Source organism: Schistocerca cancellata, chromosome 5 (genome assembly GCF_023864275.1).
Source record: "Schistocerca cancellata isolate TAMUIC-IGC-003103 chromosome 5, iqSchCanc2.1, whole genome shotgun sequence".
Classification (NCBI taxonomy): Eukaryota; Metazoa; Arthropoda; class Insecta; order Orthoptera; family Acrididae; genus Schistocerca; species Schistocerca cancellata.
In genome coordinates this window covers 520504341-520520773 of record NC_064630.1, presented here as the reverse complement: position 1 = coordinate 520520773, position 16433 = coordinate 520504341, and the positions used below count along the sequence as shown (strand labels likewise).

The 16433-nt window shown below is 38.7% G+C and overlaps 1 protein-coding gene across 1 annotated transcript in view; it reads right to left on the bottom strand.

The window, feature by feature from the left end:
• Window positions 1-16433, bottom strand: part of LOC126188640 (dynein axonemal heavy chain 6) — a 1044937-nt gene that overhangs the window by 176354 nt on the left and 852150 nt on the right. The window contains exon 97 of the mRNA XM_049930241.1: window positions 11565-11711. Coding sequence (XP_049786198.1) covers window positions 11565-11711 — 147 coding nt within the window. The remainder of the gene's footprint in view (window positions 1-11564; window positions 11712-16433) is intronic.

Below are 16433 nucleotides of genomic sequence, written 5' to 3'. Positions count from 1 at the left end.
CCATTGGTAAGGAGACAAGATCTAGTAAAAATCCATCGATAACACAGGAGATATCAAATTTAATTGACAAAAGGGGAAAAATATAAAAATGCAGCAAGTGAAGCAGGCAAAGGAGAATACAAATGTCTAAAGAATGAGAATGACAGAATGTGCTAAATGGTCAAGTAAGGATGGCTAAGAGGACAAACGCAAGGCTGTAAGACAATGTATAATTAGGGAAAAGAAAGAAGCTACCCATACAGGCCTTTGAGGGAAAGAGATCTGATGGGGAGCAAAGAAGGGAAATCTGAAAGGTGGGAGGAATATAAATAGGGCCTAGATAAGGTAACTGAATGTAAGTACAGTGTTATACACTCCTGGAAATTGAAATAAGAACACCGTGAATTCATTGTCCCAGGAAGGGGAAACTTTATTGACACATTCCTGGGGTCAGATACATCACATGATCACACTGACAGAACCACAGGCACATAGACACAGGCAACAGAGCATGCACAATATCGGCACTAGTACAGTGTATATCCACCTTTCGCAGCAATGCAGGCTGCTATTCTCCCATGGAGACGATCGTAGAGATGCTGGATGTAGTCCTGTGGAACGGTTTGCCATGCCATTTCCACCTGGCGCCTCAGTTGGACCAGCGTTCGTGCTGGACGTGCAGACCGCGTGAGACGACGCTTCATCCAGTCCCAAACATGCTCAATGGGGGACAGATCCGGAGATCTTGCTGGCCAGGGTAGTTGACTTACACCTTCTAGAGCACGTTGGGTGGCACGGGATACATGCGGACGTGCATTGTCCTGTTGGAACAGCAAGTTCCCTTGCCGGTCTAGGAATGGTAGAACGATGGGTTCGATGACGGTTTGGTTGTACCGTGCACTATTCAGTGTCCCCTCGACGATCACCAGTGGTGTACGGCCAGTGTAGGAGATCACTCCCCACACCATGATGCCGGGTGTTGGCCCTGTGTGCCTCGGTCGTATGCAGTCCTGATTGTGGCGCTCACCTGCACGGCGCCAAACACGCATACGACCATCATTGGCACCAAGGCAGAAGCGACTCTCATCGCTGAAGACGACACGTCTCCATTCGTCCCTCCATTCACGCCTGTCGCGACACCACTGGAGGCGGGCTGCACGATGTTGGGGCGTGAGCGGAAGACGGCCTAACGGTGTGCGGGACCGTAGCCCAGCTTCATGGAGACGGTTGCGAATGGTCCTCGCCGATACCCCAGGAGCAACAGTGTCCCTAATTTGCTGGGAAGTGGCGGTGCGGTCCCCTACGGCACTGCGTAGGATCCTACGGTCTTGGCGTGCATCCGTGCGTCGCTGCGGTCCGGTCCCAGGTCGACGGGCACGTGCACCTTCCGCCGACCACTGGTGACAACATCGATGTACTGTGGAGACCTCACTCCCCACGTGTTGAGCAATTCGGCGGTACGTCCACCCGGCCTCCCGCATGCCCACTATACGCCCTCGCTCAAAGTCCGTCAACTGCCCATACGGTTCACGTCCACGCTGTCGCGGCATGCTACCAGTGTTAAAGACTGCGATGGAGCTCCGTATGCCACAGCAAACTGGCTGACACTGACGGCGGCGGTGCACAAATGCTGCGCAGCAAGCGCCATTCGACGGCCAACACCGCGGTTCCTGGTGTGTCCGCTGTGCCGTGCGTGTGATCATTGCTTGTACAGCCCTCTCGCAGTGTCCGGAGCAAGTATGGTGGGTCTGACAGACCGGTGTCAATGTGTTCTTTTTTCCATTTCCAGGAGTGTAGAAAAAGAAGAGGAAGTAGGTGAAGATGAGGGAGGAGATACGAAGTGGTGAGATGTGGCAAATGTAACAGTAAACCGAAAGACCTAATTCAAAACAAGGCCCCTGGAATTGATAATACTTCAAAATTATTGAGCTGCTTGGGAAAGTCAACCATGGAGAAAATTATTCCACATGGTGTGGAAGATATACAAGACAGGCACAATACTCCCAGAAGAATGTAATAAGACTAATTCCAAAAAAGGCAGGTGCTGACAGGCATTAGTATTACAGAACCATCATATAAACAAATCATGGTTACAAAATATTGACATGAATTATTTACAGAAGTAGGGAAAAACAGGTAGACATCAACATCAGGGAACATCAGTTTGGGTTCTGGAGGAATTTAGGAACACACAAGGCAATACTGACCCTATGACTGTCCTAGAAGATAGACTGAAGAAAGGCAAACTTATGTTTATAGCATTTGTAGATCTAGAGAAAGCTTCCGACAGTGGTGACTGGACTACAACCTTTGAATTTTTGAAGGTAACAGGTAAAAAAATAAATGGAGAAAAACGTTATTTATAACTTGTACAGAAACCAGATGGCAGTTGTAGGATCAAGGGGGATTAATGTGAAGCAGTGGTTGAGAAGGAAGTGAGACAGGGCTGTAGCATAGCCCCAATGTTATTCAATCTGTGCACTGAGCAAGCAGTAAAAGAAACAAAAAAAATTGGAGTAAGAATTAAAGTTCAGGGAGAAAATATAAAAACTTTCAGATTTACCGATGACATTGTAATTCTGTCAGAGACAGCAAAGGACTTGGAAGAGCAGCTGAATGGAATGGACAGTGTCTTGAAGGGAGGATATAAGTGAACATCAACAAAAGCACAACAAGAATTATGGAATGTAGTCAAACTAAATAAGGCGAATCTGAGAAATATTAGGCTACAAAATGAGACACTGAAAGTAGTAAACGAGTTTTGCTATTTGGGCAGCAAAATAACTGATAATGGCCAAAGCAGAGAGGATATAAAATGCAGACTGGTGAGGGACAGAAAAGCTTTTCAGAGGAAGAGAAGTTTGTTAATATCGGATATAGATTTAAATGTTTGGAAGTCTTTTCTGAAAGTATCTATATGGATTGTAGCCATGTATAAAAGTGAAACTTGGACAGTAACCAGTTTAGACAAGAAGGGAATAGAAGCTTTTGAAACATGGTGCTACAGAAGAATGCTGAAGATTAAAGGGATAGATAATGTAAGTAATGAGGCGGTACTGAACGGAATTGAGGAGACAAGAAATTTGTAGAGAAAATTGACTAAAAGAAGGGGTTGATTGATATGACACAAAATTGTCAGTAACATCTTTCAAGGAAAAATAAAATTGTAAATATTAGAACTTTTTGAAATTGGCCTAGCCCTTCACAGCTGGAAGTAAACATCCCGACAAAATGAGCAGCTTACACCAAAAAACAAGCAAATCTGCAGATTGTCTTTCTGCTAATTATTTTGCAACAGTAGCCTGTCAAAATTTATTTCCAAATTTTTCTGTTAATATAAATAGTATCCAGGATAGTCATATTATGTTACTTAAATGCCCGCCATCAGTGAGAACCAATGTTCCAATGTCGAACAGATGATACTACACAACTGTGGCTAAAGAATTATAGAGCAAGGAATCACCACAAAAGTCAATAAAGATGATGTCTTAGAATCTAAGCAAAATGTCTATTAGCAAAGAAAGGAGGTATGGGCTTGAATTTAAAGCACTCAAAATATTAGTCAAAGTTAGTAACATTTAAGCAAAGTTTGGAAAAGAAGCCTCATGGAAACATTAAGACGTCTGCAATGAAGCAGAATTTGTAAAGACTCATGGAACCATGATGAGCAGAATGAATGAAGCATCAGACAGAGTTTCAATGGAAACTAATTGAAAGGAAGGTTTAGCTTTCAGCAGTTACAAAAGAAACTGTTAATTGTTCACTTCTGACTATGGTAATGTAAAATGAGGGGTAGCACAGGATTTTATTCTGCAACTCTTGTTTTTCTTATGAGTTTCCCTGTACATGGCAAGATAGTCAAAAAAAATTCTATGTGCAGATGAAACAAAGGTCACTGTATGAGGCAAAGGATGTAATGTAAATGATTTAGGAACTAGGGTAGATTATAACATCAGTCTGTGGCTTATAGAAAACAAATTGACTCTTAACTGGAACAAAGCACAATACAAATATTTTTCTCACATGAAACTCTTGTTGAAATGAAATTTTGTTATCACAAGGTGATCAGAGAGTGAAACTGAATGCTTTATATTCTTAAAAATGAAAATGGAAGAATAACATTCAAGTTCTTGTACAAAATGAAATGCTACTACCTTTACATTAAGATTATTTTACATTGCTTGTGACAATGACATGCCAAAGCTTGTTTAATTTATATTCTTCCACTCTATTATAAATTCCACCTTGCCCTCATCCTCTGTTGTAACAATCTCTTCCTCTCAGAGCAATAGTTATATCCATTGTTCTTAATTATTTGTTGTAGATAATCCTGTCTCTGTCTTCCTGCACAAGATACAGGATGATTCAGGAGGAATATCACACAATTTGTGAGATAATTCTACATTGAAAATGTAAAATGTGTCCAATCTTTGATTATTACAAAACAGGAGTATATTGAAGAATATACACACGTATGAAAGAGTATGAAGACAAGTGTGGCTATTACTTACTGAAATGCTATGTAGGCACTGTGGAGAATAGAATAAAAGTGGGACAGATGAATGATCCATCCTTCACGAGACCTGGGGTTTCTCCAACAAATGGCAGAACTGTGATGATGCACCAAGGCAACAGCTGCAAGCATATCCAGTGTGCAGTTATGGTTTGGATCGGGTAGCAGTCGTGAGGCCATGTGTGTCATGTTTCAGTGTTGTTTAACTGAGCGAGCGAGTCCATTGTGTCCATGAATACAAACATGTCTCATACATTTGCCCATGTAAAATAGGCAGACAAGTTGTTTGTGTCTGGGTAGTGAAATGGGAGTGCCTGTGTGGATGTGAAAGACTAACAGAGACACTTTCCTGATCAATGAACCCCCTGTTCCAGGATATTTTCCAAGGTTTTTCGAACATTACATGAATTCAGAACAGTACCCAATGTACACATAACATCAGAATGTGAGGCCATCCCATCAGCTGAGGGAGGGGAAGACAGTATCGCAATGATACCCTAGAGTCCCACCACAAGCACATGGCACATTAGCTGTCAGCTTGATATTCCACAAATGCAAGTGTGGTGTGTAATACATTGAAAGGCACATTCCATGTGCAGCCCAAGTAACATCTGTATCCAGGTGACTCAGTAAGTAGACATAATTTTGTAAATGGTTGGCTGTACATAGAGACATCATGCAATACATTTTATTTGCAGATGAGGCTGAATTTACATGCAATGGTATCATGAACATCCACAGTTCTCTTTCATGAACAATGGAAAACTCACATGGCACTAGGGAAACAAGATTCAAAGTTAGGTTCTCATTGAACATCTGGTATGGTATGATTGATGATCAGACGATAGGGCCTATGTTCCTGACAAAATGTATGACAGCCACAGGATACACATATTTCCTGATAGAAGAACTAACTGCACTTTTGGAAGAAATGACATTAAAGCAATAATGTCAAAGGTACCTGAAACATGATGGATCACCAGTTCACTGTAGCAGACAATTATCCCAGTATCTGAATAATACATTTTCTCCACTGTGTGTTGGGCATGGTGGACCCATTAACTGGCCTGCCAGATTGCTCTACCTGACCCATTAGGCTTCTGTTGATGGGGCTGGTTAAAGGGCGATATGTACACTACAAAGTTGGATTCATATGAAGCCCTCTTCACTCACATCACCAATGCTGATGCCCATATTAAAGCCCACAGACATGATGGGCAACACAACACACCCTCCAATGCATTGACAAATGCATTGAGATGGCTGGGGGAACTTCCTGAACACCTCTTGTAGGGTGGATCAGTCATCTGTCCCACTATCATTCTGTCCACAACTGTGCCTACACAGCATTTCAGAAAGTAATTTTCACACTTGTCTTCATAATCATTCATGGACATGTGTGGTCTTCCACCTGCTCCCGTTCCGTAACAATCGAAAATCGGACAGATGTTAAAACAACTTTTTTGTTTTATTTTTATATGCAGAATCACCTCACAAATTATGTGAAAGTCCTTCTGAATCATCCTGTATATGCCTTCTTTGGCTCCCTGTAGTACCTTGGAGGTTATTCGCCAATGTCTTACGGTTGGGGATTTTCTCTGCCCGGGCTGGGCGTCTGTGTTGTCTCCATCATCATTCATGAAAGTGGCTAGACTGGACTGTGTACAGACTGGGAATTTGTATGGACAGTGATGACTGTGCAGTTGAACACCCCACGAATCAAATATCATCATCATTAATGTCTTAATGTAGGTTGTACTGATATACACCATCACAGCTGTAATCTATCATGTAATGTTTTATCTTGTCTTCATGATATTCATATTGAAATTCATATTTTCTATATGTATAATATATATGTAATCACATTTTAAATATTTTTTGTAGATTAAGTTTTTCATTTCCAGAACAATATTTAAATTTTATTTGTAATTTGCTTGGTACCTGTAAAGACAAATTGCACTGAATTTTTACATGTGGAGTTTTTACCGTCTGCTTTGTAATGGTCACAAAATGCATGTGCAAGCCCTGCTCCAGGCCTCTATACCGATGGCTTTGTTAACAAGACAGTGGTCAGTATTGCGATTTTTAGCCATTCGATGCCACCCATAAATAACTTCTGCATCATCTTCAGAACTGTCATATGGCATCCCAGCAATGAATAATTTGTCTGATTTTAACACAATGATTTTATAATTGGAGTTTGAAGGAGTATTGTCATTTTCATACTGCCCTGTTATCTGGAATAAAATTCTGTTCCTAATCCATGATCATTTTCCAAGAACCATTGAAATACTACAGTTAAACTAATTAATGCATGAATCAACTAACTTTTGAATTTACATGAATTAACTGACTTTTGAATTTTACTAACTCATACATGAAGTAACTTTCATTGAAAAACTTGGGTCTGGAACATGACTATTGAATAATCAAGTGTCATTTCTTTACATTCAAAATATGAATTAACTAGCTTAAGGGGCTCCGGAATGCCCTATACTTGCAATGTTAAAATAACGCTTATAAATTACATCTTTCCTCACAAAGTATTTGAGGTAGGAAGTTGAACTTTTTACAGATTATTTATTGGAATATGGGCTACAACTTAACACAGGGATTTTACAAAATTTTAGTTCAGTTATTAAAGATGATTTTTTTTCAATTGTAATGAAAATTCACAACTTTTTTTGCAATTTTTTATTTATATATTCAAAAATATACAGTTTTTTGGAAAAAGGCTGTGTTAAATTATGCAGAAGGTACTGTGTAACATTTACTGAAAGTTTGGAACAAATATGTTTGGAAGATCCTTAGAAAACATGTAACTAGTATGAGAAAATAAAAGTTTTGGGAATCGAGCGACAAAGATTGGATTAACTTTTTAGTGCATTCCAGGTCCATAGGATGGATTATCTTCATCCTCTGCAAACTCCTCCTCCAGCTTCCTCTTGTTCCTCCTCCTGTTTACTCTTGCTTGTATTTCTAGACTCTTTACAGCCCTGTCTGCAGCCCGAAGGCGTTCCTTGTCTAAAGCAAGCATCGCTCGTACCATGTTAGAACCTATCTTCATTCCCATATTTCTAAATACCTTGCACCTTACAATGTTGCCATCATTGAAAGTTGCAACAGCATCATACACACCAAAGTGAAGTGTTTCTATTCCAACAAATACAGTCTTGGGGATTCTCGACCATATAACACTATTTACACTTTCATTGGGGTTTTGAGTTTTTCCGTGAATACACTTTTTCAACGGTTCAGGTGCTGGTAAGTCTCTGAAAATAGGTTTTATCACCTCCATTATTGCATGAGGCAGACTATGCTTATGAGTGTACACTTCACCAGTTAGCAATCCTTTGTTATATTTACACCAACTGTCTTTTTCTTTGGGACACAAGCTATGTTGGGGATTTTCATCGGTTGAAGTAGTATGAAAAAAAAAGAGCCCAAACAGCCTTCTTCATTTCGTCGACACTTTGTGTATTTTGCCTAATAGCCATTCCATAATAGTTCTGTATTTTGTCAATTACACTGTCAGTTAACCTTCCCTTCCCATCCAACCCTTTACCATCACTGAGTTTTTGTTTTTTGTACGAAGCTTTCAGTTGCCGAAGTCTTGTTCCCATTCGCTTCTGTACGTGTCCAATACACTCAAATTTCTGCACTACAACATCATCACCATAGGGCTTCAGTCCTTGAACATGTTTGAAACTTTTAGAATCACCGTCACCAAGGTAATTAACATATCGCACTTTATCACACGCCTCAGAACGCTGGAATATACTGGCAACACCAGCCACTTCCATTCCTCCACTACTGCCACTATAGTTAGCTTTGCAATTATTTTCATGTGTACCTTTATATTTTTGTGGACATCTACAATACTTTGATATTACTGCTACATATAAAACTTTCCCTGTATACATACTGGTGGCAGATACTACATCATGAAGAGATGTGTGTCCCCGTTTATGCCAGGTACCACCGAACGCTGCAGTCAAATCTCTGTTACCATTATTTTCCATTACTGCCTCTTCCACAGCGTTCTTTATAGATTCTATACAGACATCTTCTACTTTAGACCCTATTAATTTATTATAGATCATAAACTTGGTTGGGGACTTTGGAAGATTCATGATGCCACAGAAAATTGCACCTGCAGTAGCACCCTTACCAACTGACTGCAAGGAATAAACAAATCTAATGTTGTGTTCGTAGATTTTGCTACCATTTTCTTCAGTTGCAGTTACTGCAACACTGTTCCAAAAGGTGGTCATGTATGAACACTTATCACATTTCAGTTGTATTTCACTAGCAAGACCTATGTGCTTTATTATGGAGAGTTCCAGACCAACTTCACTACAATGAATACATCTTACACAGTTTGAAAAAATTCCTTTGAGAACCGACATATCAAATATTTCATTCACATCCGATTCGCCCATAAAACATTCATAGTTTTCACTCATTGAACCAAGCTTCTTCTGTGAAGTATTTTCTTTCCCACTTTGACTGCTATGGGCAGGTGTACTTGAGAGGTTAGGTTCACTCACTTGGTTATCGTCTTTATTGTTTACAGTAATAACACATACCTTTGGCTTTCCAACATTTCTCCTTTTCTTAAAAGCCTTCAGAGGATTTCTAATAACTTTACTTTTACTCATTGTTATACTTCAACAAAACAGAGACTCAAGAAACAGAATTAATTATGAATATTTTCGAGATATCGACAGAGTAAATAAACATGAAACAATCGACAATCACACCAGCGATATATATTGAACCATCACAGGTTAGCCACAACACATACTTTATCTCACATCACTAAAATGTACCTGATGAACACGGATGTTAATAATAACACCATTTGACAGCAGTTTAACAGCGCCACAGTGGGTCATGCCCATGTAGAACACATTTCAAAAAAAATTTAAAAATAGTTGTAGTCTTCGGAATTGAATAAATTATATATCTATTAAAAGGTAATAGTCTGCAGATTCAGAAAACGCAAAAAAGTAAAAATTGAACTTTTCATGATTTTGAGCCTTTCCGGAGCCCCTTAATGCCCACTGCTTTGCTCGCATAGCCTGTGTGCCCTTCACAGATTTTTCTATTTTTATTTACTTGAATTTTTATGTTAACAAATTGCAACATCATCTAAGATTTTCACACTATTTTTTAATTTCTAACTGAGAAGTCAGATTTAAAATGTCATAGATTTAGCTTTAAAAGTGCTTTCAAAATAAAATATTTTCATAGAAAATCTCATTCCCTGTTTTACCACATATAAGCAATATCTTTTTCAAATGTACTTCTGACAAAAAAACAATCCTGGTAGTTGGAGACCAAAGTTATTGTAATCATTCCTTTTTGCATTTCTTGTGGTGATGTTTCCATAGCAACTTTCAACCCCTAACAAGTATTTCCTTATATCAAATAAAGAAGTGAAATACCAATTATCATAAATTTAGTTTCATTTTTTTAATGCAATGAAATATTTTCTAAAAAATGTTCATCCCCTATTGCACTCCCTCAGGGACTGAATCTCCTGAGACACTGAAAAACTTCTTTTATTTCTGTCCGAGAAGTCCAATACCACTTGCCATAGATGTAGCCTTAAAAATCCTTTAGTAGTTCTGTAGTAATTATTTATTTTCAGAAAACTTTCACCCACTATTTTGGACCCCCAGTGGATGAATTTTCAAAAATGCTGAAACATGTTATTTTTTAATTTCTGGCTGAAAAACCAAATACCAATTTTTGTAGTTCTAGTTTCACAATCCCCTTTCAAAAAGCTTCTCATCCCCTATTTCACCTCATAGGGGTAAAATTTCCAAAAAACAGTGAATTAAATATTTTTTAATTTCTAACTGAGAAGTCAGATTTAAAATGTCATAGATTTAGCTTTAAAAGTGCTTTCAAAATAAAATATTTTCATAGAAAATCTCATTCCCTGTTTTACCTCGTTGGGGTTTCAATTTCAAAAACCACTGAAAAACAGATTTTTTTTATTTGCAACCGAGAAGTCAGATACCAATGTCCATAGATATAGCTTTAAATACACTTCAGTAGTTCTTAAACAATAATACAGTTCCCAAAAAAATCTTTCATCCACTGTTTCACCTCCATAGGTTTAAATTGCTGAAACACTTATTTCCTTATATCTGACCGAGAAAACAAATACCAATTTTCATAGGTCTAGCTTCACAATTGCTATAATTGTGACATTAAAAAAAAACCTTCAGCCCCTATTTCAACCCTTAGGGTGAAAAATTAAAATCCCTTCTTAAATGACGCCTACGATATGACATTCATGCCTTCTCCAGATTTCAAGTTTCTATCGTTAGCAGTTTGGGCTGGGTGATGATGAGTCAGTCAGAACACTGCCTTTTATATACAGAGATCAAATTTGGCACATTTAATTATAATTTTTATGTAGTGTGGTAAATAGTGCATTTTTCTTATTTGGCCTGATATGCAGCATTCCAGTCTTGTGTCATCTACAAATGGTTTGAATGGCTCTTAGCACTATGGGACTTAACATCTAAGGTCATTAGTCCCCTAAACTTAGAACTACTTAAACCTAACTAACCTATCGAACCTGCGACCGTAGCAGCCGTGTGGTCCGGACTTAAGTGCCTAGAACTGCTCGATCACCATGGCCAGCTGTGTCCTATACAGCTTATCTTTAGGTGTGCCTATTACATAAAAAGTATACTGAACCAGTTATGAACAGATTAGGATAGTGCTTTCTGTAAAGTTCAGCATTATTGTGTTCTCACTGTGCAGTTGCTTCAGTATGTGAAGTTTTCCAATGTGCTAGGTGATGTGTTTTCATCAGTGTGAACTTCCAATTTTGTGACATATAGGGAAATTATGTGACATTACACACATGCTGTTAATTAACAGTCAAAACACAAAACTGTCATACTTCTTAGCTATTATTTTCTAATTTTTGGAACCACATTAGCCTCATAGATAAAATACCTTTTTTAGAGTCTAAAGTCTAAAGAAAAAAAAAAAAAGGGATAAGGAAAAATGTGCAGACTTCTCTGCACAAAGAGGGTAATACCTGTTTAAAAGTTCCAATCATTACTGGTATGGCTTTTAGTGCATCATTTGTGATGCCCTTGAAACTAGGAAATGCATCATCCAAGAAGTTGACAGCCATCCACATAGCATCTGAGAGAGTCGGGATATCAGGCTTCTTTGGAAGGTCCTAAAAATTTACAATTTAGAAACAAAATGAAAATGAAAAAATGAGAGTTAGGAATGGAAGCAAAAACTTACTATGAAAGAAAGAAAGACAATTTTCTCAACACTGATGTGTCAGAAGGGATCCCCATGTATGTTTGGGTGTTTATGTGATTGTGTGTGTGAATGTGTGTACTCTTACTAGGAAAAGAGAATAGCTCTAAAGCTCTATTGCGTACTTCTGTATGCCTTGTAGAAGTTTTGTATAGGTAAGTGGTTGCCTTTCCCTTATTTTACATATTTTTCCGTCCAGAAATTCGGATTATATGTTTCTTCATATTATAACAGATAAAATTGCTGTCCAGTACTTACCATAAGGAGGAAAAATTCTGGTATTGGCAATAGACACATTTAGAAGCAAAAAAAGAAAAATGATTCTTAGATTTTGGAACTATTAGGTTTTTCCTCAGAGAGAAAGGAGAGATTTGTTAGGGTAGGTTATAAAGGAGGTGCAGGTAACTTGTAGCTCGGATGAGAGGGCTCTGCTGTTGTGAAGATGAAGGAAAGTAAACTTTGTAAGTAGTATGCTAAGACTGACAGTGGGTGTTATTTTATGTAGGGTTGGATTTGTTGTTAGCCCTTTGTTAGGAAGCTACTGTAAAGCTATAATTAAAAAGCCACTACTTACAGAGGTCCAGTGTAGGCTGTAATTATTGTATGGCAGTGAAACTTTTAGCTATACTAAGATGCTAATGTGGAAATGATTTATGCTGGGAAAAAAATAATTCCAATTATGGCCACCAGGTGCATATTTGGCACTGAACACTGTTTGCTTGATGATATGAGATCCACACTGTCATTTGACAAGCCATAATGTAACTGAATAGTATTTCTATGAGAAGAGAGACCATGCACTATTAGTGTAACAGTTTTATGTGAACAGTTTTATGTGAGAGAGCATCACTGACTGAAGGTTCTGGGGAAAGGCAAAATATCATTAAACGGTTTAAAGATTATGATAATGAAATCCAAAAACATGAGTGAGCTAGGCATGTCATCTGGAAGAGGAACGTGTCCTATCTGAGTGGAAGTTACTGACAAGGTTGCTGTCGCTGTAACTAACCATGCAGCATATGTGCCAGGTTGTGATAGTGCTCGTGCAGTGTCACTAGAATTGTCATCCCATGGTCAGTGGTATGGAAAGTTTTGCAGTCTATATCACATTGGTACCTGCAGAAAATCCAGATGGTGCAGCAACTGTGACATCATGATTTGCACCAACATTCTGAATTTGCTCTTCAATTTCTAGCATGGGTCAAAGTTGATGACATGTGGCTGGGCAATATTCTATGGAGTGATGAGGCACATTTTAAACTACAGAGTGCAGTGAATACACAGATCTGCCGAATTCAGGGTACTTTTAAACCATGTGTTGTGCAGGAAGAGCCACTGCACTCACGAGATATGACTGTGTGGTGTGGAATCAAAAACATCCTTATTATTGGTCCATTCTTCTTTGAAGAGAATACTTCCAGGAGGCCTGTCAGGTGTACCATGACATCTGCACATTATCAAGACCTCCTTGTACAGCATGTGATTCCTGATTTGGGAGAGCGCAGAGCGCAGCTGTGTGGAAACCACAGTTCTTTTACAAGATGGGCAACACCTCATGTTGCTTGCCCAGTGAAAGTTCTGTCTTATGCAACCTTCCATGAGTGTGTTATCTCCAGAGGTTTTCTAGATGCATGACCTGCAAGATCATCTGATATGGTGACTTTTGACTCTGGGAATATCTAAAAGAACACATTAACAGGGACCCGTCTGGTCCCTACCTGATCTGAAGGCCAATATATAGGAACACATTGCTTAGATTCCAGTGGAACTGCTGCGGGCAGTTGATCATGTCGTTTTGTACATCTACATCTACATGGTTACTCCGCAATTCACACTTGAGTGCCTGGCAGAGGGTTCATCGAACCATTTTCATACTACTACTCTACCATTCCACTCTTGAATGGCGCGTAGGAAAAAGGAACACCTAAATCTTTCTGTTATTTTATTATGATGATCTTTTCTCCCTACGTAGGTGGGTGTCAAAACATATTTTCACATTCGGAAGAGAAAGTTGGTAATTGAAATTTCATAAATAGATCTTGCCGCAAAGGAAACCACCTTTGTTTCAGTGACTGCCACCCCAACTCGCGTATCGTATCAGTGACACTCTCACCCCTATTGCACGATAACACAAAACGAGCTGCCGTTCTTTGCACTTTTTCGATGTCCTCTGTCAATCCTACCTGGTAAGAATCCCATACCACACAGCATTATTCTGGCAGAGGACAGACAAGTGTAATGTAGGCTGTCTCTTCAGTGGGTTTGTTGCATCTTCTAAGCGTTCTGCCAACAAAGTGCGGTATTTGTTTCGCCTTCCAGACAATATTATCTATGTGGTCGTTTCAATTTAAGTTGCTCGTAATTGTAATTCCAAAGTATTTAGTCGAACTGACAGCCCTTAGATTTGTGCGATTTATCACATACCCAAAATTTATCAGATTTCTTTTAGTGCCCATGTGGATGACCTTGCACTTTTCTTTGTTTAGTGCCAATTGCCACTTTTTGCACCATATAGAAATTCTCTCTAGATCATTTTGTAATTGGAATTGATCATCTGATGATTTTACTAGATGGCAAATTATAGTGTCATCTGCGAACAATCTAAGGGGGCTGCTCAGATTATTACCTAGCTCATTTATGTAAATCACAAACAGCAGAGGGTCTATGACACTACCTTGTGGAATGCCAGATATCACTTCTGTTCTACTTGATAATTTACCACCTATCACTATGAACTGTGACCTCTCTAAAAGGAAATCATAAATCCAGTTGCACAACTGACACAATACTCCATATGCACTTAATTTGATTAATAGTTGCTTCTGAGGAACGGTGTCAAAAGCCTTCTGGAAATCTAGGAATATGGAATCGATCTGAGATCCCTTGTTGATAGCATTCATTATTTCATGGGAATAAAGAGCTAGCTGTGTTTCACAAGAATGATATTTTCTGAATTGTGTTGGTTATGTGTCAATAAGTCATTTTCTTCAAGGTGATTCATAATGTTTGAGTACAGTATATGCTCCAAAATCCTACTGCAAATTGAGGTCAGTGATTTGGATCTGTAATTCAATGGGTTACTCCTATTTCCTTTCTTGAATATTGGTGTGAACTGTGCTACTTTCCAGTCTTTAGGAACAGACCTTTCATCAAGTCAACAGTTGTGTATGATTGCTAAGAAAGGCACTATTTTGTCTGCATACTCTGAAAGGAATCTGATTAGTATACCATCTAGACCGGAAGACTTGCCTTTCTTAAGTGATTTGAGTTGTTTTGCAACACCTAAGATATCTACTTTTATGTCAATCACGCTAACAGCGTTCTGGTTTCAAATTCTGAAATATTTACTTTGTCTTCTTTCATGAAGGAATTACAGAAAACTGTATTTAGTAACTACACTTTAGTGGCACCATCATCTGTAACATTTCCATCGCTATCACACAGTGAAAATATTGACTGTTTTTTGCCACTGGCGTACTTTACATACGACGAGAATCTCTTTGGGTTTTCTACTATATTTTGGGACAATGTTTCATTGTGGAAACTATTAAAAGCATCTCGCATTGACATCCGCACTAAATTTTGAACTTCTGTGAAACTTAGCCAGTCTTGGGGATTTTGCATTCTTCTGAATTTGGCATGCTTTTTTCGTTGCTTCTGCAACAGTGTTCTGGTGTGTTTTGTGTACCATGGTGGATCAGTCCCATTGTTACTAACTTATGTGGTATGAATCTATCTATTGCTGTTGATGGTGCATCTTTGAAGTTGAGCCATATCTAGTCTACACATACATAATTAGCTTGGAAGGAATGGAGACTCTCTCTTAGGAAGGCATCAAGTGAATTTTTACTTGCTGTTTTAAGTAGATATACTTTGCGTTTATTTTTAGTGGTTTTGGTTGATATAGTTTTGAGCCTCGCTACAATGACCTTGTGTTCTCTAATCCCTGTATCCATCATGACTCTCTCTATTAGATCAGGATTATTTGTGGCCAAGAGGTCAAGTTTGTTTTTGCAACCATTTACAATTCGTGTGGGCTCATGAACTAATTGTTTAAAGTAATTCTCAGAGAAAGCATTTAGTACAATTTCGGAAGAAGTTTTCTGTCTTCCACCGGCTTTGAACATGTATTTTTGCCAACAAATCGAGGGTAGATTGAAGTCTCCATCAATTATAACTGTATGAGTGGGGTACGTATTTGTAATGAGATTCAAGTTTTCTTTGAATCGTTCAGCTATTATATCATCTGAGTTGGGAGGGGGGGAGTCGGTAGAAGGAGTGAATTATTATTATTTTGGTATGGCTGTTGAGTATAACCTCTACCCATAGTAATTCGCAGGAACTATGTATTTCAACTTCACTACAAGATAAACTACTATCAACAGACACAAACACACCACCACCTACTTTATTTAATCTATCCTATGTGAACACGGTTTGTGCCTCTGTAAAAACTTTGGCAGAATTTATCTGTGGCTTTCTGTTCCTATAACAATTTCAGCTTCAGTGCTTTCTATCAGCGCTTGAGGCTCTGGTACTTTTCCAACACAGCTATGACAATTTACAACTACGATACTGACTGTTGCTTGGTCAATTCTCGTCGTTTCTTTGCCCTGTACTCTTTGAGACTAGA